This window comes from Emys orbicularis, chromosome 11 (genome assembly GCF_028017835.1).
Source record: "Emys orbicularis isolate rEmyOrb1 chromosome 11, rEmyOrb1.hap1, whole genome shotgun sequence".
In the NCBI taxonomy this organism is placed as follows: domain Eukaryota; kingdom Metazoa; phylum Chordata; order Testudines; family Emydidae; genus Emys; species Emys orbicularis.
Genome location: NC_088693.1, coordinates 78,511,896 through 78,535,460, shown reverse-complemented (window position 1 = coordinate 78,535,460; position 23,565 = coordinate 78,511,896). Strand labels below are relative to the sequence as shown.

General features: G+C 54.2%; 2 protein-coding genes across 3 annotated transcripts in view; one reads left to right on the top strand and one right to left on the bottom strand.

Moving 5' to 3' along the window:
* The window catches only part of ITGB2 (integrin subunit beta 2), a 48,576-nt gene extending 47,610 nt beyond the window's left edge, over positions 1 to 966 (top strand). For both annotated transcript variants that reach the window (XM_065412980.1, XM_065412979.1), the window contains exon 16: positions 415 to 966. In XM_065412980.1, coding sequence (XP_065269052.1) covers positions 415 to 480 — 66 coding nt within the window. In that variant the 3' untranslated portion in view covers positions 481 to 966. The remainder of the gene's footprint in view (positions 1 to 414) is intronic.
* Positions 967 to 5,744: 4,778 nt separating this feature from the next.
* KMO (kynurenine 3-monooxygenase) overlaps positions 5,745 to 23,565 on the bottom strand; it is a 42,384-nt gene continuing 24,563 nt past the window's right edge. The window contains exons 10-15 of the mRNA XM_065413611.1: positions 16,077 to 16,224; positions 12,333 to 12,390; positions 11,354 to 11,436; positions 8,947 to 9,048; positions 8,789 to 8,848; positions 5,745 to 5,915 (exon numbers count right to left, since the gene is read on the bottom strand). Coding sequence (XP_065269683.1) covers positions 5,745 to 5,915; positions 8,789 to 8,848; positions 8,947 to 9,048; positions 11,354 to 11,436; positions 12,333 to 12,390; positions 16,077 to 16,224 — 622 coding nt within the window. The remainder of the gene's footprint in view (positions 5,916 to 8,788; positions 8,849 to 8,946; positions 9,049 to 11,353; positions 11,437 to 12,332; positions 12,391 to 16,076; positions 16,225 to 23,565) is intronic.

Here is a 23,565-nt window from a genome sequence, read left to right as displayed (position 1 = left end):
TCATCGGCACATGGCTGGTATGGGGACCTGAAAAGTTAAAAGTTGCAGAACTGAATTGTATAGCCGCTCCACTGGCTGCCCACTGCCTCTGAGAGGGACAGCCGCCTGGCCGTACCAGGTTCTTTACAGCCCAGAAGCTCTCACCTGGGCAAATGCTTCTGCACCTGAGGATGAGTATTGGAGGGTTGGAGCAGTGTGTCCACATCACAGCAGAGGAGCGATGGCTCACCTGTCACCAAACTGTGGGGGCAAAGCTCCCCGTGACTGGGGGAGGACCACACGTGAGCAGCCCGTCTCTCCGTCCGTTTGTAATGTTCGCTCGAGCCGATCCTTAGCCAGCTGGGTGAACTGAGGCTCTGTTTCTGGTACATCCAGGCAGCACTAACAACGTACCTGTCTGGTTTTTCTTCCCAGGGTGATAATCCCCTTTTCCAGAGTGCTACCACCACTGTCATGAACCCCAGATTCAATGGAGAATGACGTGGCACTACCCTGTACAGCCTGTGAAGGCTCGGCTGTTAAACCAGGAAATACCAAACTAAGGGCACCAGCATTTTATTCTCTAAGCAAAGATCTGCTGTACGCTGTTCCCTTCTTCCATGACGCTGCCAGTGAAGGGCAGGCTTTGTCCAGTGGGCTGTGTTGTGCACCTCCAGCAACCTCCTCCCTCTGCGTGGCTCCTGCAAGCTGTGTTAATAGGGCTGTGAGAGGGCCGCAGCATAAGCTTTGATGGGTGGGATTATGATCAGTTTGCATTAGCATGGGCTCCTGGATAACAATCCCACCATCTCTCTCAACTCACGCTGCTGCTGCTAGAGCTTGAAACAAGCCTGCATTGTTACTAGTTTTCAACCTGCACCCAATATTGATCTTTGCTTGGCGTTTTACCAGAGGCCACCTTCTTTCTGGTCTAAAGCTCTCCGCTCAAAGGCTGCGGTCACTCCAATCCCTGGCCAGCCTTGCTGCGCTCTGTGACGGGAACTATTGCAGGTCTTGTAGGAAAGACAGTGCTAAAATCATTCTGGGGTCGGGCCACGTGCCAGTCTCCAGAGCTGTAAACCCACTGGGAGGGTGGTGGCCATAGGGGTGGGTGGATGCTGGTGGCTGGAAAGAGGGAGCAGTCGGCGACGTGCCCCACATCTTCCTAAATCATTGCCCTCTTGCCAGTGACTGACCCCTCAGCTTTCTGCTGCATTTCGGAGTGGGTCTGCAGCCCCGGCTGCACCCGTAAGCTTTGTGGTCTGAGCCTTCGCAGTGATGGGTTAGTGGCAAGGAAACAACTGTTCCAAATGTGAAATATGTCCGGTGCAGCAGTCAGATTTCTACGCTAACTTCATCCCATCTCACAAGGATCCTCCTCCCCTTCGCAGTGAGTCAGTCGGACACACGCACCCCAGGAGAAAGCGACAGGCACATCCCGGGGGTGTCTCCGTGCTCAGTGCTAGCTGGAAGTGCTGCATTGAATGACTAATTCTTATTTCAGAGGGTCATGCCTGTAAAAGTCTGTATGAATCTAGAACAGGGGTGGGCAAACTTTTTGGCCTGAGGGCCACATCAGGGTATGGAAATTGTATGGCGGGCCATGAATGCTTATGAGATTGGGGGGCGGGGGGCAGGAGGGGGTGAGGGCTCCAGCTGGGAGTGCAGTCTCTGGGGTGGGGCCAGAAATGAGGAGTTCAGGGTGTGGGAGGGGGCTCTGGGTTGGGGTATTGGGGGGTGCGGGGGCTGGGGATGAGGGGTTTGAGGTGCAGGAGGGTGTTCTGGGCTGGGACCAATGGGTTCAGAGGGCGGGAGGGGGATCAGAGATGGGGCAGGCTGTTGGAGCATGGGGGTGAGGGCTCTGGCTGGGGGTGCGGGGCTTGGGGTACAAGGGGGGCTCTGGGCTGGGATCGAGGGGTTTGGGGGGCGGAAGGGGGATCAGGGTTAGGGAAGGAGGGATAGCTCAGTGGTTTAAGCAGTGGCCTGCTAAACCCAGAGTTGTGAGTTCAATCCTTGAGGGGGCCACTTAGGAATCTGGGGCAAAATCAGTACTTGGTCCTGCTGGGCTGGAGTTGATGACCTTTCGGGGTCCCTTCCAGCTCTATGAGATAGGTATATCTCCATATTCTAATAATTAAAAAAAAGGGGGGGGCTGCAGTATGGGGGAGGGGTGTGAGGGCTGGGGATGAGGGACTTGGGGTACAAGAGGGGGCTCTGGGCTGGGATTGAGGGGTTTGGAGGGCAGGAGGGGGATCAGGATTGGGGCATGGGGGGGCTGAAGGGTGCAGGCTCCGGGCAGTGCTTACCACAAGCAGCTCCCGGAAGCATGTCCCCCCTTCGGCCCTGAGGCAGAGCCACTTGGCTCTGCCCCGTCCTGTCCACAGACGCCACCCCTGAAGCTCCCATTGGCCGGGAACCACGGCCTGTGGGGGCGGCGCCTGCGGATGGGGCAGCGCACAGAGCCGCCTGGCCACACCTCCATGTACTATGTAGGAGCCAGAGGGCAGTCATGCCGGCTGCTTCCTGGGAGCCGCACGGAGAGGTGCAAATCCCCAACCCTGCTCCCTGGCAGGAGCTGATGGCTAAATTAAATGGTCTGACAGATGTGGCCCGCGGGCCATAGTTTACCCACCTGATCTAGAACTTGCTTTATGTGTGAGAACAATTTGCCTGTAGCATCATGTCACATCCCCACTCTGGTTTATTAATAAAAATACATCAAACCCGGCAGCTGGCCTGCAGTGTGTGTCCGCAGCCTGCGTGATTGCCTTCTGTTGGCTGCCTCTCGAGGGAGCGGACTGGTTTAATCCAGCCAGATGAGCCCAACCCAGGTCACGTCACACAGCTCTTCTGGATACGAGTACAAGCCCTGGTCAGAGGTGACTTGGGCGTCCCCTGTCCCTCCCCCTACTGAGCTAGCCCCCCTCCCGTCTGCCCATGCGCTGGAGTGGCTTGTAGAGGCAGGAGAAGGTGCCAGTGAAAGCACCGCGGGGGTTACTGTACCTTCCGCCTCCTGCTCCTCTCCAGCCTGTGCTGACTCCAGACAGCTCCCGCACACATCGGTGGAGCAGGCGTAGCCAGGTCCAAGGGACTCTGCCTAATACCACCCCCCCCTGACTGTGGCTCTAGAGCTGTGATACTCACAATACCCCCATCAACACATTGCACCCTGGACGGTCAAGTGATCTGGGCCCGCACTGCCAGCGAGGATGTGCCCCCCGCAGATGGCAGCAGAACTGAGGACCATGGGACTGACTGCTGGCAATGGGTGCTTGTGGCAAAGCCGGGCTGCCCACACCAGGTGCGTTGAGCCAGGCTCTGGGTGTGGGGCCGCCCTTGTTTGAAGGCTGACGGATGGTATGCACAGCGCAGCGGAGCTGGAGGAGCGTCAGGTATTACCTCTGTGCTGCGCTGTGTGTGTGTCTTCCCCCCGACGCAGGAATCTTTGGGTCCCTTACAGGACCCCTCCCGGAGGGGGAACGGGTCGTGTGCCCAATGCTGCAGTTACAAGCCGAGCTCGGGAGTTAATGTGGTCTCAGGGACGGGAGCCTGCCCCTCTGCGCTGGGATGTCAGACTGGCTGCTGCAAGCTCCAAATGCCCCTGTTAGGGAGTGAGTGGGCCACGAGCGCTGCGGCTGGCGAGAAACTTCCCGTGATGCCGAGGCACAGCCAGGCGCCCTCTCTGGGGCTGCAGCCGGGAAACCCATCCCAGGCTCAGGCCACACGCTACACACGGCTTAGGCTGTTACATCCCAGCGATGCGAGGTGTACGTTTAAATACGTGGCTACCGCCCATTGACTTCAGGGGGACTAGCACGTGCTGAATGACATTACAGCTGTGCTTTGCTGAACTGGGCCTGTAGCACCAAAGCCCTAGAAACTGCTCTGAGCACATGAACAAAGCAGCAACCCCGCTCTCCAGGTTCAGCTGCCCCTTGCGGGGATCAAACTCACAACACCCCAAGCCCCTCCCCACAGTCTGCTTGGAGCAAACACCCAGGAGCAGCACTGGGGCTCCAGCAGGGGGCACTGAGAGACCTTACGCCCTGCCACAGAGATCATGAGCCCAGAGAAACAAACCAACCAGACTAAGCTCAATGCCGTCTCTTGGGAGAGCTACTCGCAAAGCAGTGCCCGGCCATTTATCCCGCCGCCTCCCTTTCTGCTGGGCAGGGGCTGAAATGGGCCCAGGCTTTTCAAGCACATCCTGGAACTTTCTACTGACAAGTTGTTTCATTTAAAAAAAAAATCGATTTTCAATTTTGAAAGAAGGAAGCCTCACACTCAGTCCTTCTGCCCCACGCCCAGACCCCCAGCAGGCACTAAGAGGGTGCAGTCTCAGGGTGGGGGGCCAGTACTAATCCCCGTTTTGCACTTTACTCTCCCAGGCCTGGACAATCATAGCTAGTAGCTAGCACTGAGGCACCAAATGACAACCCCAGGGAGCAATCGCTGCTCCTGATTCCAAGAACAGTGCAAAGCACCCCCATTGCTGGGAACAACCGGCCAGGGTGTGTTAGTGGCTAGGAGACCCCGCAAACAGGCCAGGCAGCACTGAGCACTGGCTAGCTGAAGAGATGTCCAGCAGCAAAACATGTCTGAATCACAAAGGTTTGTATGTTCCATCTTTTGTTCCAAACAGCTTTTATTTGGGTAGACAAGGGTGACAAAATAACGGGAGTTTACTGATTAAAAATCCCATGTGTTACATGAGCGCTTAGGCCTCATTTCAGCCAGTGCCTGACTTTAGGCACATGAGTAATCCCACTGAACTCAATGGGACTCTCCACGTTGCCTAGAGTTAGCCGCATGCCCAAGGTTCTTGCTGAACCAAGGCTAACCCAGGCAGTTGTATCCTAGTACTCATCCTGCCAAACAGAGGGATGGGGGTGCCGGGAAATCCTGGACCTAAACAAACTCAATAGCAGTAAAACTTTCCAGAGGGAAACAGAACTGAACTGTTTCAGCGACAGTGATCTACGATCAGGGAGCTGCCTGCCTGCAAACTGCCTTTCAATATTACCAGGAGAACCGGTAAGAGCCAGTTTGAAAACCACGGAGGAGCTTTCTCAGCAGAAAGTCCTAATGGGAGTTTGGTCCCATCCGAGTGGCCAGCAGCCTCCCTGTGGAGACACGTGGCTTGCGGTGAGCATGACTCTGCACTGAAGTCCAAGTCTGACGAGGGGTGGAGGTTCATTCTGGAACATCCTGCCTGACGGGGACTTCCTGACGCTAGGATGTGTGGCACCTTGGAAGGATCTCAATGGCGACCGGGGGGGGCGGGAAGAGGCAAAGGGTCACATGACCCTCCCCAAAACACTGGGGAAGGGGGCAAGGCTGGCAGCTGGAGAGATGAAGGGGCAGGGCCAGAGCCGGAAGGGAAGAGGCGGGGCCAGAGCCTCTCCTTTTCCGGCCTCCTTTTCCAGCCACATTACCTGGTGCGGCACGCAGAAGCTGCACTCTCCCAGGCAGCCTCCGGCCACACTGCCTGCCAGAGACAGCCCACCATAGAGAGCAGCCCCCGTGTGCCACACCACGCCGGGCAGCGTCCCAGGCAGGCAGCGTGGCTGGAAGCTGCCCGGGAGAGAGCAGCCGCTGTGTCCCGCACCACGGGGAGCGTCCCAGGCAGGCAGCGTGGCCGGAGGCTGCCCGGGAGAGAGCGTCCCCTTTAGCTGGTGCCCCCTTTGTGTCCCTCCCACTAGTCACCTCTCCGAGTTTACAGCCTAGGCCTTTGCCGTGTGTCCCCTCAGCGGCTCCCATGGCATTTATGCCAGTTGTGTTCCCGGCGGGACACTTCCAATTTTCTTGAGATGAAGTATCCAGCTCCACAGCTTTTCTGCGCAGGAGTCAGACTTATGGGAGAGCCACTTTATGAGTGGGTAGCTGCCACCCAGTGCTGCTGCTGCTCCAATTATGAAGAGTCCTTTGTTAATCACCTGCAAGTATAAGGAGAAATTCAGCCTGGCTCAGAAGGCTTGTTTTGCCCCTAGCAGAGAGAACACACCACTTTATAATAACCCTCCTCGCCCCTGCCCTCGGGCAGGAATTACACCACCCCCAGCATGGAGCCTTTCCCACCGACTGGGGCACTCCAGAGGAAGGCTCGACTGCTAAGCCAAGCCAGGGTGACCAGATAGCAAGTGTGAAAAATCGGGACGGGGGTGGGGGGTAATAGGAGCCCATATTAAAAGAAGCCCCAAATATCGGGCCTGTCTCTCTAAAATCGGGACATCTGGTCACCCTAAGCCAAGCCCCGAAGCCCCAGTGTGATCAGGAAAAGGAGTTTGCTGAGAGGACGGAAGTCAAGCCCGGTTGGCTAAGTATCAGCACAGCATTGCAGGCCCCTCCTCTGGTCTAGAGCAGCCTCTCCAGCCACACAGCTGCCAGTGGAGACATCTCAGGGGACTTGTCTTCACTCAGAAAAAGGGGCGTCCTTCGCTCAGGTTAGCTGACAGGACGGAAAGTCCTCGTGAGAACAGGGCAGTTTGTTAGCAGGTTGAAGGAAACCCTAAACTCCCCATGGTTAAGTCAAGCTGGGGGACGTTAGGGTTTGCCTCAACCTGCTAAATCCTGTGAAAACCACACACCACCTTAACTTGGCTAGGGTTTCCACCATCTTAGCTAACGCGAGCGGAGACACATCTTCCTTCCTTCCCAGCGAAGACGCACTGATACAGGAAGGGCTTGCTGCTCTCGGAAGCTCCTGTGGGGTTCTGAGAGGGGGCGCTCACCCCACACTGGCCCTGGAAGGGCTAAGGCAGGTTGAGAAGGGGGCTAATTAACCCAACAGGCCACAGCTGGGAGGAATCAGGTGGCTGAGTCCCGTCCTCACCCCCGGCTGAGGGTGGGAGGAAGGAGCTGGGCTGGGCTTAGAAAGGCAGGAAGGTGATAACAGAGGGGGCTGCTGGGAAATGCCGCAGTCACTCCTGGGAGAGGGAGGAGTGTTTGGAGGCTGTGGAGACAGGTAGCTTGCAGTTGCTCCCCAGGAGGAGGGAGTGCTGGGGCTGGCACCAAATGTGAGAAGAGAGCTCAGGGAAAGGCCATGAGATCCAGGAGGGACCAGACCTTGGCTGGTGGCTAGAGGGTCCCGGAGCCAGATGCTGGAGCAGGGGGCAGGTCCAGGTTCCTGGCCAGGCACTGAGGTGTGGCCCCAGGGGGCAGTGAATGGGAAGACTGCCTGAGATTGCTAGGGAGTGAGACTCTGGTGACCCGGAAGGGGACAACGCATATAGTGAGCTGGCCGGAGGTTGCGTCACGGAGAGGCAGCAGCAGCTTGTGGAGCAAGAGAGGGCTGCACGCTGGCAGAGAGGGACAGAGTGGCATGGAACCGCAGGAAGGGGCGTTGACCTGATGAGCTATTCCGCAGAGTGGCCAGGAGGAGGTGCCATCCTGGCAGTGAGCGGAGCCTCCTGTCACAGGTATTCTCCAGGGTTGGCAGATGCTAGCCATGCCGATCACTTTGTGTCACTAGCCAGAAAGGATTTTGTCAGACAGGCCACCTACGCTCGGCCCAATGACTGGCCATGGGTGGCACATGAACCGCTGGCTGGGGAAGGCTAGCCCCCAGCCCCCCCCTTCCATGCACCCCAGAACCCAGAGCCCCCCCACTGTGGCCGCCGGCCTCTGCCCCAGGCTGGCTAGTGCCTGCAGCCCCCACAGCCCCAGGAGGGAGAGCGCATGATGCTGCCGCAGCCCCCACAGACCCGGGAAGGTGAGCAGCATGGCCCTGGGGCAGAATGTGGGTGGAGCCACATCTGGCTGTTTGGGGAGGCAGAGCCTGCCCTACCCACTGCCCATGTGAGTGGCCTAAGTTCACAGGCCGGGAGGTATGCCGGGGTGGAAAGGCGTCTTTGGGGGCATGCTTGTGATAAAGTCAGACAAGGGGGACTGGGCTGAAAGGGCTGCACGCTGAAGGCCTGTATTCATGCTGGCAGGTGGGGCTTAAGCCCACAGCTACCATAGCACCAAACCCAGAGGGCAGTTTCCTGCCCGTCATTTGCTCTCTCCCAGCAAGAGGTAGAGCCGCCATGCACAAGTCAATGGTGTGGAAAGCTGAAGCAGGCCACCTCCCCAGTGGCCCTTTCCCACTGTCCGTCCCTCGCCCCACCCCCCTCAGCTGTTCTGCATGAACTTCCAGTAGAGTAAAAACAACCTGAGAATCTCCGTTTCTGAAGGGCTCTTTGGCATTTTACTCAATTGTCCTCACTTGCTAGCATAATAACCCCTCCCCCATTGTCAGCAGGACTTTCAACACCACTAGCACAGACCAGCTGAGCGAAAGGAGCACCTCCATTAGTTGACTGTTATCCCCTAGTGCACTAGTTACGGGCGGGGGACATGATGCACCCAGTACAAATGTGCGACGCTGAGCCGTGGGGAGACACTGCAGGGAGCAGAGCTGGAATGGGGCTGAACCAGTGTCTGCTCCTTGCAGGAACCGGGGCAAGACACGTGCTCTCTGTGCAGAGTGGCACAGCTCCCTGCATTAGGGTTCTGGGAAATGACCAATCCGCAGCCTGGGGCTGGGGGAACAGCCCGCTGAGACGGGAGCTTCACCATGCTGCTTTCTCAGGAAGCTCTGACTCAGTTTCGGCTCTGGCAATGCAGATTCACAGCCAGGGGTGTCTCGAGCCAAGGGCAAGCGGTGCTGCTGCCCAGGACGGCAGGCCAGCGCAGCCAGAAGGGGCTGGGAAAAGTACCTACCAGTGGCAGGGACACCTGCTTCTATCATCTGAGGAGGGCAAAGGGGGAGGGCATGAGACGCTCTGAATGTCTGGGTCAGTGAAAATTGGCTCCAATTCTCACTCACCTTGTTCTGCCATTTCCAGCGCTGCCGCGCCTCGTGGTAGCGTATTCTGGTGAACGTGACCTGCGCCAGAGTGCAAAGATAGTCAGCCCTTTGGGGTGAGCAGAGACTACGCCGGGGGGGAAGGGAGAGCAGGCAGGGGACAGAGAAGAAGGCCTTACCATTGTGTATAACGGGATAATGGTGGACGGCATGAGCCAGTGAAGAAAGTTGTCCACGTACTTGCGGAAAATGAACCACTTGGAATTAACATGTGCACGCATCTGGAACAAAGCGCTGAGTTTAAAAGGTGGTGCCTGTGGGGATTTTTACCCCCATGCTGTGGCTACTTGCTCTCATCCTCTTCGGCCACTCAGGGCTCTCACTTCCTACCACTACGGCTAGGACCACACTGTCCAGGTCTGAGCACCCTGGCTAGCCGAGCCTGGGCGTGAGCATCCCCACAGGAAAGCCTGACTCGGATTCCTGTGGCCTCACCATTTCTGCACCCACCTGTGTGTGTTTGAGGGCATATCCCATGGTTCTTTGCACTGAGACACCCTAGGAGTCTTTCCCTGGCAACTGCAGAAAAACTTGTCTGTGCTGTGGCAGGGGCTTGTGGGAAGGCCTGGGAGCCCAGCAGCACTCGAGTGATTTGGCCTGTGTCCTCGCTGCAAAGTGGTGGGTTCTAGCCCGAGTTAACGCAGCGCTTGACTCTAAGCCACTGCCCTCAGCCAGTCCGGGTAGCTGGTGGGAACCACCTCCCAACCCAGCTCAGAGGTTTTGCTGGGTTTAAGGCAAGAAGCCAGGTTAACCATGTAGTGTAGACATGTCCTGGCAGTCACTGCCTGGAGCAGAGTCTCCCACTGTATTAGCAGTTTGCACTGGGGTCAGTTTAAAGGCACTCGTAGGCCAAAGTCTCGCTGTGCTCTGCCACAAACAGATACGGGATGGGGCGAAGTGACTGACAAGTCACGAGGCCAAAACAATGTACAGATGAGAAGTGGCATGGCCCAGTGGGTAGAGCACTGGAGTGCGAGTCAGGAGAGCTGGGTGACCCTGGACAAGCCACTTCCCCGCCTGTTCCTGTTTCCCCTCCCGGCCTGTGTCTGTCTTGTCTACACAGGATTGTTTTACCAGTTAGACCAGTATAATTATAGTTACCCCAGTATAAATCCACCACCACCTCCTCCAGTGAGGACTCCTGAGGCCAGAATAAAAGTGTCTTTTTTTATTTAGCTTAAACCCCTTCCAAAGAGACATCATTTAAACGGAAAAAAGCCCCTTCTAGACAAGAATAAAAGTGTCCCCCTGTGGGAGGGGGATTGGACCAGTATAGCTAGAGTGCTTTAAATTCACATCTTAGCTTCAAATGGCATAACATGCCCCTGGTGTCTAGCCCCTAGCCTGCAAGCTCTTCGGAGCAGGGCCTGTCCCTCTGGGTGCGTACAGCACTTGTCCCAATCCAGAGCCTGAGCTGGTTGTGCCATCTGGGTGCCACAGGAATCCAGAGAACAGAGTCAAAGGAGGCGCTGGGAACTCAGAGCAGCACATTTGATGTCTATTTACATTAGTTAGCAGGGCTGGTCTCCACACAGGCCACGCACTGACTGAACGAAAGGGGTGACGATTTGTGGCACTTGGGCAGCCAGACATTCGGAAAGTGGTGTAAGGGAGTAACTCCAATGTGTGTGTGTGGCTGCTGGACAGTAACGGATCACACCCCTGCCTCTCCGATCCCGCCCTCAGGCCCTCGCAGTGTATGTGGGGAGGGGATTTGCACTCCTGGTCAGGTAATATGCAGTTGTAGAGTGAGGAGGGGACGGCTGCCTCCTGTAGCCAACCTTCGAGTCCTGGGCATGACCCAAAGCATCTCAGCTCTCTGGAAATCTGCCCCCCGCACCTCTCCCAGCCCGTTCCTGCACAGCTGGGGAAAGGCTGCTCTGAGCTGGGCTTGGAAACCTTAAATCTCCACTTTCCCGTTCACTTCAGCAAAGGTGCTGGGAAGTCAGGGACTGGTAAAGGGCTCCTGGGTGTGCACGCGTGTGTGTGTGTGCGTGTGTTTGTGTGTGCGAGTGTGCACGCCTGTAAGAGAATGGGGGGCAAGGGGTTTTCTTGCTGGGAGTTATTATTTCCCTCCCCCCAGCTCTAAGTTTGTAGTGGCAGAGGACAATATCAGAACCATGTCACTGCAACAAAACAGACACGGGACATCTCTCTGACCACGGTAAGGGCACAGCCGACCTGCCACTTGAAACAGCATGTGCGCAGGGCCGGATTGCCAATGAGGCACAGTAGGCACGTGCCTAGGGGCGCCTAAGAGTGAAAAGTTTTGTTTTTTACGGCAAACACAAGGTCAGCTGTCGGCGGGGGGGCGCTGAAGATGCTGTGCCTAGGGGCGCGTAAGGTGTAAGTCCAGCCCTGCGTGTGTGCGCACACACATTTCAGCACAATTGGCCAGGTTACTAAAACAGCTCAGCTGCTGGAGCTCCCTTTCTTCTTCCCCCGAGGGCTTTGCCTGCACCCAGGACTGCTCACGGGCACCTCGCGTAGAGCATCTGCACGCACAGCACTGCTCTGCTCTCTTACCTCGCTGTAGTTGTACATGGCTAGATCGGAAATGGCATGGTCGTCGGGCACCCGCAGCCGGGAGAACTCGGGCAGGCAGGCACCTGGGGAAGAGGGATCAGTTCCATACCAGTTAGCCTCCAGTCTGCTCCCTGGCTCCTGCCTTCTGTCCTGGTCCCTCTCCCAGCTCCTCCTGTGGGAGGGAGCGTGCCGCGTTCCAAGCCAGGGAGTGGGGCGTTCCATGGTGCATGCACTTCTCCCCAGGGCACACGGCACGAGTGCCCGTCGCTCGACTGAGCCGACCTCTCAGGAGGTGGCTAGACCGAACGCCAGCCAAAGGACTGCAACCCAACAGCTGGATCAGCTCCAGCCTCTGCAGACTGCCTGCTCCATTAGCCCTGTGGGCACTGGCTCATCCCCAGCTGCGAGCACCATGCAGTTCCCAAAGGCTAACGGGAAGCTGCTGCGGTGCTGTGCTGGTGGTGGGGAGGCTGCTGGGGCCCAGGGCTGGCACGAAGCTCTTCTCTCTGCAATGAGTCTTGTCTGGCCTTGTCTCCCCGTCCCCTAGCCTGTCTTCTTGTCCTGCCTCGCTTGACTTGCTTCCTGCGCCTTCCAACAGACCACGCATGAGCACAGGGGATATGGGGGGCGTCGGCAAGGAACGCAGAATGGCTCCAAGGAAGGCGTGCTGCTGCCAGCCCACCGGGGCAAGGGGAAGGGGCGATAGGAGTGAGAGGGGAGATGAACCTGGGGAAGGCTGAAGAGGTGGGAGGCTTTGGCACATCTAGCGCCATGTGCCCCTTCCTGGGGATAATTAGATACCCGAGGAGCCTCCTGGCCAAATGGTTAATTCCTGACTGTCCCTCACAGTAAGTGTCTCCCTTGATCTTCTGGGTAGGTCAGGGGCCATCCCTGAGAGCACCCATTTGGTGACTGATGTCAGATCAAACTGCCCGGAGTTCCCACCCAGGTCTGTTTGCCATGCCAGGGATTTACTCACTGAGATCATTGTGGAACTGGTCCATTAACTCATCGAAGACCAGGCAGTCTTCAAATCCCTGGAAGACACAATAAAGGGAAAATAGCTGGCAGCAAAAGCCTGATTGCTCCTAAACTGGGGTTGGCAGGCAGGAGCACTGGCCTGGGCTAGACCTGCTGCCCGGGCTAAACAGGTTTAGTGGCTGCTCAGGGTACGTCTACACAGCAAAAAAAAAAAAACCACGGCAGCGAGTCTCAGAGCCTGGTCCACTGGCTTAGACTCACGGGGCTTGTGCTGCAGGGTTAAAAATAGCAGTGTAGATGTGTGGGCTTGGGCTGGAGCCCAGGGCCTGAAACCCGCCCCCCTCACCCAATACCAGAGCCCGGACTCCACCCTGAGGCCAGACATCTACACTGTTCTTTCTAGCCCACAGGGCAAGCCCCATGAGCCAGAGTCGCTTAGCCTGGGCTCTGAGACGCGTGGCCGCAGTTCTGAGGGGAGGTGGGGAGCTGGCTGTGTAGAGGTACCTTAATGGCCTGGGGCAGCAGCAGGGGGCTCTGAACCTGCTCTCTGGCTGGCCCCTCCCTTTCTCAGAGGAGGAGGGATGAGCCTGGCTCCAAAGGAGGTTGATGCCGATGCAGGGTGCTGCAGGACCAGTGGGGACGAGTTGATGCATCCCCTACACCCTGGGCAGGAGAGAGAAGTCAAGAAAATCCTCCCTAAGACTTTTTGGAGGAAGAGACCCAGCCCTGCCCTCCTGGAGGATATCCCAGCCACAGTAACAGCGCCCGCTCCCCTTCCTTTGGCCCGGGGAGGGAGAAGAACCAAGAGAAGGTTGAAGACATGGGGCAAGGCAAAGAGAGAGCTGGGGAGAGAGGGCACCTAGGACCCAGGGGTAGAGGAAGAAAGCGAGAGCAGCTTTGGGAGTGAGAGAGATGCCAGAGAGAGACTCGAATATATTTTTCTATACAAAACCCACTGTGTTAAGACTGGTCGATGGGTCGCACTGGAAAGTCAGGACTAGGCACGTGCAGCCTTAGCCCTGTCCCTGGTGCGGATGTGTTCCAGGACAGGGATTACTGCACTATTTCCCCCAGAGTTGCTAAGCACCCACAACGCCCATTAGCTGCAGTGAGAGCACCTTTGAAAATCAACCACTTTTACTGTGGTCCCTACTGTGATGGAGCCAAATCTGAGACGTTAATCTCTGTGCTTCAGTTTCCTCCGATGTAGAGAGCGGGGGTAACCCATCTACTGCCCAAAGTGACAGTGACGTGGTTAAGGGCTACACAGCATCCTAAACAGCACCAGAATAAACACACACAACTTTCCCGGGCTGGGATCCCGCAGCCTTGTGGCTCCCGCTTATTTGACCAACCCTTGCTTGTATAAATGCAGTGTGTACAGACGCCTGCATGAACAGCTGGGCTCCATTGCTGCAGCAGGAGGCAGTGGGGCTGGGGGGAGGATAGGACCTAAAGATTCCCTTCCCTCCCTCCTATGCCCACCCACACAGAGCAAGATAACTTTGGGGAAGGTCCAAAGAATCACCCCATTACCGCCCCCCCCAACGCCTCTGCTCAGCGCTCTGTTGGGGTGTGTTCTTGGTGGACAGAAGTCCCTTACTATGGAGGGGGGGGTGTGGCACACAATTGTGGGGCAGACCCACTCAAAAATGCAACACCCCTGAGCACACAGACAGCTCCCCTTTGCTCCACCTGCAGCTCCCAAGGGACCTCAGTGCATAGCCATCGCCCCCAGGGACCCAGGCTGGCGCAGTGCCATGCAGACATGTGACAGAGGGCAGTTTCCTGCAACTCCTGTGCAGGACAAACTGTGCTGAATGAAGTTCAACTTTATTGAATGAAGTTTATATATCATTGTGGGCCAGAGATTGTATGTAATTCTCTTGGGGAGGGGGACCACACCCCTCCCGGGACTAAGAACTGTGAGGGGGTGGGGTTAGGAAAATTCATTCAGGTTGTCAAACCTCCACAGAGCTCCCACCGCCTGGAGAGAGACTCAAATAGACTGGTTCAGACTGGATTCTCCAGGGACCAACAGGCAGAGAAAGGACTTTCAGTTAAACAGCCCGAGTTAAAACCGACTCTGATCATAGAAGAATCATAGAATATTAGGGTTGGAGGAGACCTCAGGAGGTCATCTAGTCCAAGCCCCTGCTCAAAGCAGGACCAACCCCCAACTAAATCATCCCAGCCAGGGCTTTGTCAAGCCGGGCCTTAAAAACCTCTAAGGAAGGAGATTACACCACCTCCCGAGGTAACGCATTCCAGTGCTTCACCACCCTCCTAGTGAAATAGTGTTTCCTAATATCCAACCTAGACCTCCCCCACTGCAACTTGAGACCGTTACTCCTTGTTCTGTCCTCTGCTACCACTGAGAACAGCCGAGCTCCATCCTCTTTGGAACCCCCCTTCAGGTAGTTGAAGGCTGCTATCCAATCTCCCCTCACTCTTTTCTTCTGCAGACTAAATAAGCCCAGTTCCCTCAGTCTCTCCTCATAAGTCATGTGCCCCAGCCCCCTAATCATTTCTGTCGCCCTCTGCTGGACTCTCTCCAATTTGTCCACATCCTTTCTGTAGCGGGGGGCCCAAAACTGGACGCAATACTCCAGATGTGGCTTCACCAGTGCTGAATAGAGGGGAATAATCACTTCCCTCAATTTGCTGGCAATGCTCCTACTAATACAGCCCAATATGCCGTTAGCCTTCTTGGCAACAAGGGCACACTGCTGACTCATATTCAGCTTCTCGTCCACTATAATCCCCAGGTCCTTTTCTGCAGAACTGCCGCTTAGCCAGTCGGTCCCCAGCCTGTAGCAGTGCATGGGATTCTTCCGTGCAAATAGACAAGATCTCTGGCCCACGGGGGGGTCCCAATCCTTGGGGAAGGGTAGGAAGGACTTCTGCCCCATAAAACTGGGTGTTCAGGTTCTGAGCAAAAGGCGCTATGAACTTGTAACCACAGGAAAACCCCTGGGGAGGTAGTAAGGACTGTTCACCATCCAGAGCCCTTGTTGGAGACAGGGGGTGATCTCTGGTTGGCTTATTACCATGTGTGTAGGGGCTTCTATTGTTTCAATATATTTTCTCTGTAATGCTTTTACCTTAAGAATAAAGGTGCTTGCTTAGAAAGAGCTGTGCGGTAACTGAACTGGGGCCATTACACTGCTTACCACCTCTGAGGAGAAAAGGAAGGGGAATTCACAGTGCAGGCAGGGAGCAGGCACCTGGAAATACCCTGCTCAGGAGGGAGAGAGACAGGGGTCTCCATGCAAGAGAGGCAACAGCAGATGTCTAAGAGTGGTGCGCTGGCTGGCTCAGAGGGGGGAAATTCAGGTGCAGTTGCCCTGCACTGTGACAGTCTATCTGAAACGGGAAGACGTAGCCTTCTGGCCTGAGCATGCATGATCAAGTGCATTTCCCTACACCGCTATCTGGACATCCAGCAGCAGCTGAAGATACAGGCGCCTCGCTCTAAAGACTTGCGTGACTCTATGGGGAGCAGAAAGACCCAACCCACTTCACACAGGTCCCTTCAGCCTATCAGGGAATCTCAGTCTTGTGTGGATGCAGACCCAGACAACTCCTCCTCCTCCTCCTCCAAGCCTCAAACCCGGCAAGACCCAGGGCCAGCCAATCAATTGTGCAAGCAAATGGAACCAACTGGAGCTAAATGTCTGAACTCAAAAGCAATGGCTTTTTGGTCACAAATGATGCAGGACATTAGGAACTGCAAACTCACAGCATTCATGCCTTGCCCATAGAACGGTACCACAGCGTGGGCGGCGTCTCCCATCAGCACACACCGGGAGGCGATGTGGTATGAAGAGCACTTCACAGAGATCATGGCCTGGGGTGGCAGCAAAAAGTAATCACGCTGCAGCTCTCGCCTTCAGCCAAAACAACAGACAGTTTGCATGAAATGTGTGATGTCATCATTGGAGACAAGTGAATCAGTCATCAGTGTAATACATAATGTGCCAGGATGCGAAATCAAACCTTTACATTGGGGTACTTGTGCTGAAAGTTGTGGGAAACCTGAATAGCTAGATCATTAACTTCAAACCAGGGGATTAAGCTGCCGCATGCCGCAGAATGTAATGGTAATTTCATGGAGCTATAGACTGCTATTACTATACAGCTAGATAGTCATATTGAACACTATCCCTCATGGTTGTGGTCCTGCTTACACTGCATCCCCTTACAGCAGTGGTATCCAACCTTCTTAAGCACAACATCACTTTTGAATGAAGAGCAACCCAGGATCCACCCCAACCCTTCCCTGAGGCCCCACCCCCTCCCCGAGGCCCTGCCCTGCTCACTCCATCCCCCCTCCCTCACTTTCCCTCCCCCACACTCTCATCGGGGTGGGGCAGGGGGTGGCGGTGTGGGCTATGGGCTGAGGCTGAGGGGTTCGGAGTGTGGGAGGGGGCTCCGGGCTGAGCCTGGGGCAGGGGGTTGGGGTGCAGGAGGGGGTTCAGAGTGCAGGAGGAGATACTGGGAGTTCAGGGATGGGGGTTGGGGTGCAGGAGGGGTGCAGGCTCTCGCTGGGCGGCGCTTACCTGGGCGGCTCCCGGGCAGCAGAGCAGCAGGGCTAAGGCAGGCTCTCTGCCTGTCCCAGCCCTGCGCCACTCCCAGAAGCTGCCGCCACATACCTGCAGCCTCGGGGGGGGGGGGGGGGGCACGTGGCTCCGCGCGCTGCCCCTTCCTGCAGGCACCACCCCCACAGCTCCTGTTGGCTGCAGTTCCCAGCTCCCAGCCAATGAGAGCTGCGAGGAAGGTGCTTGCAGGCAAGAGCGGTGTGGAAAGACCCCACCCCCACCCCTACCCCCAGGGATGTGCCAGCTGCTTCCGGGAGTGGCACGGGGGCGCTGGACTTTTAGTGGCCGGAGATTGCGATCGACTGGCAGAGGCTCCGTGATTGACCCATCGATCGCAATCTACCGGTTGGTGACCACTGCCTTACAGGGCCCTTCCCATCTCTATTCAGCAAAGTACTTAAGCACATGCTTCAATCCCATTCACTTCAACGGGAAGTACTTAAGTGCTTTGCTGAGTAAGAATGGATTTCAGTCCGTTTAAATGCTTTGCCTGTGCCTTTTGAAGCCCCACTGCAATCCACAAAACTCCCACTCAGCTGCCGCCAAACCTGGTAGGCTCCTAAACTCACTCAGTGCCTTCGTGTTTGCAGTAAGAGTTCCTTAGGGGCCTGTGTGTCTGCCTCTGAGCATGTGCATGGCTGCCTCCCTCTGGGCATCCCTCTCCCACCTAAGCCCCAGTGCAAACTACAGAGTAGGGGAACACAGGCATTTGGCCACCTAACTCCTGGGTTGGGCCCGATCTGGTAGGCATGCTCAGAGGCTGCCTAGACCTACATAAAGCAGCCCCAGAGGGTGGGGAACCTCGCTTATAACCCAGGGGTCATGATACTCTCCCTGGATGGGAGACCCCCAGGACAAGCCCCCCTCTGTCTGATGAAGAGCTGGGATGTGCCAGCTTTCAGGTGAGTGCCCTAACCACTGGCCTATAGACTATTCCGATGCCCTCGAGCTCCCCTATAGAAGTTATTCCACTTGAATGAAAGATGAATTGGGCCAGAGCTAGAATGACTCTATGGCCCACTGGTTAGGCATGCACCTGGGAGGTGGCAGATCCCTGTTCAGCTGCCCTCTCCTCAGCAGGTAGAGCAGGGACTTAGAATCATAGAATAGAATATCTGGGTTGGAAGGGACCTCAGGAGGTATCTAGTCCAACCCCCTGCTCAAAGCAGGACCAACCCCCAACTAAATCATCCCAGCCAGGGCTTTGTCAAGCCGGGCCTTAAAAACCTCCAAGGAAGGAGATTACACCACCTCCCGAGGTAACGCATTCCAGTGCTTCACCACCCTCCTAGTGAAATAGTGTTTCCTAATATCCAACCTAGACCTCCCCCACTGCAACTTGAGACCATTACTCCTTGTTCTGTCATCTGCCACCACTGAGAACAGCCGAGCTCCATCCTCTTTGGAACCCCCCCTCAGGTAGTTGAAAGCAGCTATCAAATCCCCCCTCATTCTTCTCTTCTGGAGACTAAACAATCCCCGTTCCCTCAGCCTCTCCTAATAAGTCATGTGCTCCAGACCCCTAATCATTTTTGTTGCCCTCTGCTGGACTCTTTCCAATATTTCCACATCCTTCTTGTAGTGTGGGGCCCAAAACTGGACACAGTACTCCAGATGAGGCCTCACCAATGTCTCATAAAGAGGAACGATCACGTCCCTCGATCTGCTGGCAATGCCCCTACTTATACAGCCCAAAATGCCATTAGCCTTCTTGGCAACAAGAGCACACTGCTGACTCATATCCAACTTCTCGTCCACTGTGACCCCTAGGTCCTTTTCTGCAGAACTGCTACCTAGCCATTCGGTCCCTAGTCTGTATCAGTGCATAGGATTCTTCCGTCCTAAGTGCAGGACTCTGCACTTGTCCTTGTTGAACCTCATCAGGTTTCTTTTGGCCCAATCCTCTAATTTGTCTAGGTCCCTCTGTATCTGATCCCTACCCTTCAGCGTATCTACCACGCCTCCCAGTTTAGTGTCATCTGCAAACTTGCTGAGGGTGCAGTCCACACCATCCTCCAGATCATTAATAAAGATATTAAACAAAACCGGCCCCAGGACCGACCCTTGGGGCACTCCGCTTGAAACCGGCTGCCAACTAGACATGGAGCCATTGATCACTACCCATTGAGCCCGACGATCTAGCCAGCTTTCTATCCACCTTACAGTCCATTCATCCAGCCCATACTTCTTTAACTTGGCGGCAAGAATACTATGGGAGACCGTATCAAAAGCTTTGCTAAAGTCAAGGAATAACACATCCACTGCTTTCCCCTCATCCACAGAGCCAGTTATCTCCTCATAGAAGGCAATTAGGTTAGTCAGGCACGACTTCCCCTTGGTGAATCCATGCTGACTGTTCCTGATCACTTTCCTCTCCTCTAAGTGTTTCATAATTGATTCCTTGAGGACCTGCTCCATGATTTTTCCAGGGACTGAGGTGAGGCTGACTGGCCTGTAGTTCCCCGGATCCTCCTTCTTCCCTTTTTTAAAGATGGGCACTACATTAGCCTTTTTCCAGTCATCCGGGACCTCCCCCGATCGCCATGAGTTTTCAATGATGATGGCCAATGGCTCCGCAATCACATCCGCCAACTCCTTTAGCACCCTCGGATGCAGTGCATCCGGCCCCATGGACTTGTGCACGTCCAGTTTTTCTAAATAGTCCCGAACCACTTCTTTCTCCACAAAGGGCTGGTCATCTTCTCCCCATACTGTGCTGCCCAGTGCAGCGGTCTGGGAGCTGACCTTGTTTGTGAAGACAGAGGCAAAAAAAGCATTGAGTACATTCGCTTTTTCCACATCCTCTGTCACTAGGTTGCCTCCCTCATTCAGTAAGGGGCCCACACTTTCCTTGACTTTCTTCTTGTTGCTAACATACCTGAAGAAACCCTTCTTGTTACTCTTAACATCTCTTGCTAGCTGCAACTCCAAGTGCGATTTGGCCTTCCTGATTTCACTCTTGCATGCCTGAGCAATATTTTTATACTCCTCCCTGGTCATTTGTCCAATCTTCCACTTCTTGTCAGCTTCTTTTTTGCGTTTAAGGTCAGCAAGGATTTCACTGTTAAGCCAAGCTGGTCGCCTGCCATATTTACTATTCTTTCTACACGTCGGGATGGTTTGTTCCTGCAACCGCAATAAGGATTCTTTAAAATACAGCCAGCTCTCCTGGACCCCTTTGCCCTTCATGTTATTCTCCCAGGGGATCCTGCCCATCAGTTCCCTGAGGGAGTCAAAGTCTGCTTTTCTGAAGTCCAGGGTCCGTATTCTGCTGCTCTCCTTTCTTCCTTGTGTCAGGATCCTGAACTCGACCATCTCATGGTCACTGCCTCCCAGGGTCCCATCCACTTTTGCTTCCCCTACTAATTCTTCCCGGTTTGTGAGCAGCAGGTCAAGAAAAGCTCTGCCCCTAGTTGGTTCCTCCAGCACTTGCACCAGGAAATTGTCCCCTACACTTTCCAAAAACTTCCTGGATTGTCTGTGCACCGCTGTATTGCTCTCCCAGCAGATATCAGGGTGATTAAAGTCTCCGATGAGAACCAGGGCCTGCGATCTAGCAACTTTTGTTAGTTGCTGGAAGAAAGCCTCGTCCACCTCATCCCCCTGGTCTGGTGGTCTATAGCAGACTCCGACCACGACATCACCCTTGTTGCTCACACTTCTCAACGTTATCCAGAGACACTCAGGTTTTTCTGCAGTTTCATACCGGAGCTCTGAGCAGTCATACTGCTCTCTTACATACAATGCAACTCCCCCACCTTTTCTGCCCTGCCTGTCCTTGAACTGGGGGATCTCCCAGCTCCTGGGTGAATGCACTAACCGCTGCACTAAAGGTTATGCAGGAGCATCACCGCCTGCTCCTCTGCTTTTGTGTGGAGTTAGGCAGCCTCTGTGCATGACTACCAGCTTAGGACCCGCACGCGAGTTAAGAAAATAAGACTGGCCATACTGGGTCAGACCAAGGTCCATCTAGCCCAATATCCTGTCTTCTGACAGTGGCCAATACCAGGTGCTTGAGAGGGAATGAACAGAACAGGCAATCATCAAGTGATCCATCCCCTGTCGCCCATTCCCAGCTTCTGGTAAATAGAGGTTAGGGATCCCATGCCTACCCATCCTGGCTAATACCCACTGATGGATCTATTCTCCATGAATTTATCTAGTTCTTTTTTTTACCCCTGTTATAGTCTTGGCATTCACAACATCCTCTAGCAAAGAGTTCCACAGGTTGAATGTGTGTTGTATGAAGAAATACTTCCTTTTGTTTTACACCTGCTGCCTATTAATTTCATTTGATGACCCCTAGTTCTTGTGTTATGAGAAGGAGTAAATAGCACTTCCTTATTTACTTTCTTCAAACCAGTCATGATTTTATAGACCTCTATCATAACCCCCCTTCTTCGTTTCTTTTCCAAGCTGAAAAGTCTCAATCTTATTAATCTCTCCTCATATGAAAGCTGTTCCATAACCCTAAGCATTTTTATTGCCCTTTTCTGTACCTTTTCCAATTCCAATACATATTTTTGAGATGGGGCAGTACTGACGCTGTGGGCGTACCATGGATTTATATAGCGGCAATATGATATTTTCTGTTTTATTATCTAACCTTTTCCTAATGATTCCCAAGATTCTGTTCGCTTTTTTGACTGCTGCTGCACATTGAGTGGATTTTTTCAGATAACTATTCACAATGACTCCAAGATCTCTTTCTTGAGTGGTAACAGCTAATTTAGAACCCATCATTTTATATGTATAGCTGGGATTATGTTTTCCAATATGCATTACTTTGCATTTATCAACATTGAATTTCATCTGCCATTTTGTTGCCCAGACACCCAGTTTTGTGAGATCCCTTTGTAACTCTTCACAGTCAGCACTGGACGTAACTATTCTAAGTAGTTTTGTATCAGCTGCAAATTTTGCCACCTCACTGTTTACCCCTTTTTCCAGATCATTTATGAATACACTGAACAGCACTGGTCCCAGTACAGACCCCTGGAGGACACCACTATTTACATCTCTCCATTCTGAAAACTGACCATTTATTCCTACCCTTTGTTTCCTATCTTTTAACCAGTTACCGATCCATGAGAGAACCTTCCCTGTTATCCCATGACCGCTTACTTTGCTTAAGAACCTTTGGTGAGGGATCTTGTCAAAGGCTTTTTGAAAATCTAAGTACACTATATCCACTGGATCCCCCTTGTCCACATGCTTGTTGACCCCCTCAAAGTAGTCTAGTAGACTAGTGAGGCATGATTTCCCTTTACGAATACCATGTTGAATTCTTCCCCAACAAATCATGTTCATAGAATCATAGAAGGTTAGGGTTGGAAGAGACCTCAGGAGGTCATCTTGTCCAACCCCCTGCTCAAAACAGGACCAACCCCAACTAAATCATCCAAGCCAGGGCTTTATCAAGCCGGGCCTTAAAAACCTCTAAGGATGGAGATTCCACCACCTCCCTAGGTAGCACATTCCAGTGCTTCACCACCCTCCTAGTGAAATAGTGTTTCCTGATATCCAGCCTAGACCTCCCACACTGCAACTTGAGACCATTGCTCCTTGTTCTGTCATCTGTCACCACTGAGAACAGCCTAGCTCCATCCTCTTTGGAACCCCGCTTCAGGTAGTTGAAGGCTGCTATCAAATCCCCCCTCACTCTTCTCTTCTGCAGACTAAATAAGCCCAGTTCCCTCAGCCTCTCCTCATAAGTCATGTGCCCCAGCCCCCTAATCATTTTCGTTGCCCTCCGCTGGACTCTCGCCAATTTGTCTACATCCTTTCTGTAGTGGGGGGCCCAAAACCGGAAGTAGTACTCCAGATGTGGCCTCATCAGTGATGAATAGAGGGAAATAATCACTTCCCTCTATCTGCTGGCAATGCTCATACTAATGCAGGCCAATGTGCCGTTAGGCCTCTTGGCAACAAAGGCACACTGCTGACTCATATCCAGCTTCTCGTCCACTGTGAAGAATTCATTTAGTTTCTCCGCAATGGCCTTGTCTTCCTGGAGTGCTCCTTTAGCACCTCGATTGTCCAATGGCCCCACTGGTTGTTTAGCAGGCCTCCTGCTTCTGATGTACTTTAAAAAATTTTGCAATTATGTTTTGAGTCTTTGGCTAGCTGTTCTTCAAATTCTTTTTTGGCCTTCCTAATTATATTTTACACTTTATTTGCCAGAGTTTTTGCTTCTTTCTATTTTCTTCGCTAGGATTTAACTTCCACTTTTTAAAGGATGCCTTTTTGCCTCTCACTGCTTCTTTTACTTTGTTCTTTAGGCACAGTGGCACTTTTTTTGGTTCTCTTACTATGAGTTTGGTGGGAGAGCACCTGTTTTCCCCAGCTCGTGAGTCGCTAGCAGAAATAGGCCCCACCCTGAAGCCTGCATTTAGGCACCAAACTCTGTGAGGGAAGCGGGGCTTTGCACACACCTCTCTGGTTGGCATCTCCCATTGGCTTGCTGAGGCAGTGCCCACCTAGCGTGCGGCCTTCTATGGATGCCCCCCCCCCCAGCGCCTGTCTCTCCCTATTTGTCGTGTAGGACCCTGGGCGCCTCGCTTGGGCTGTGGGAATTGCAGGGCACTCCTAGGGTTTCTGAGGCCCCTGGAAGTGAGGCGTGGTGACACT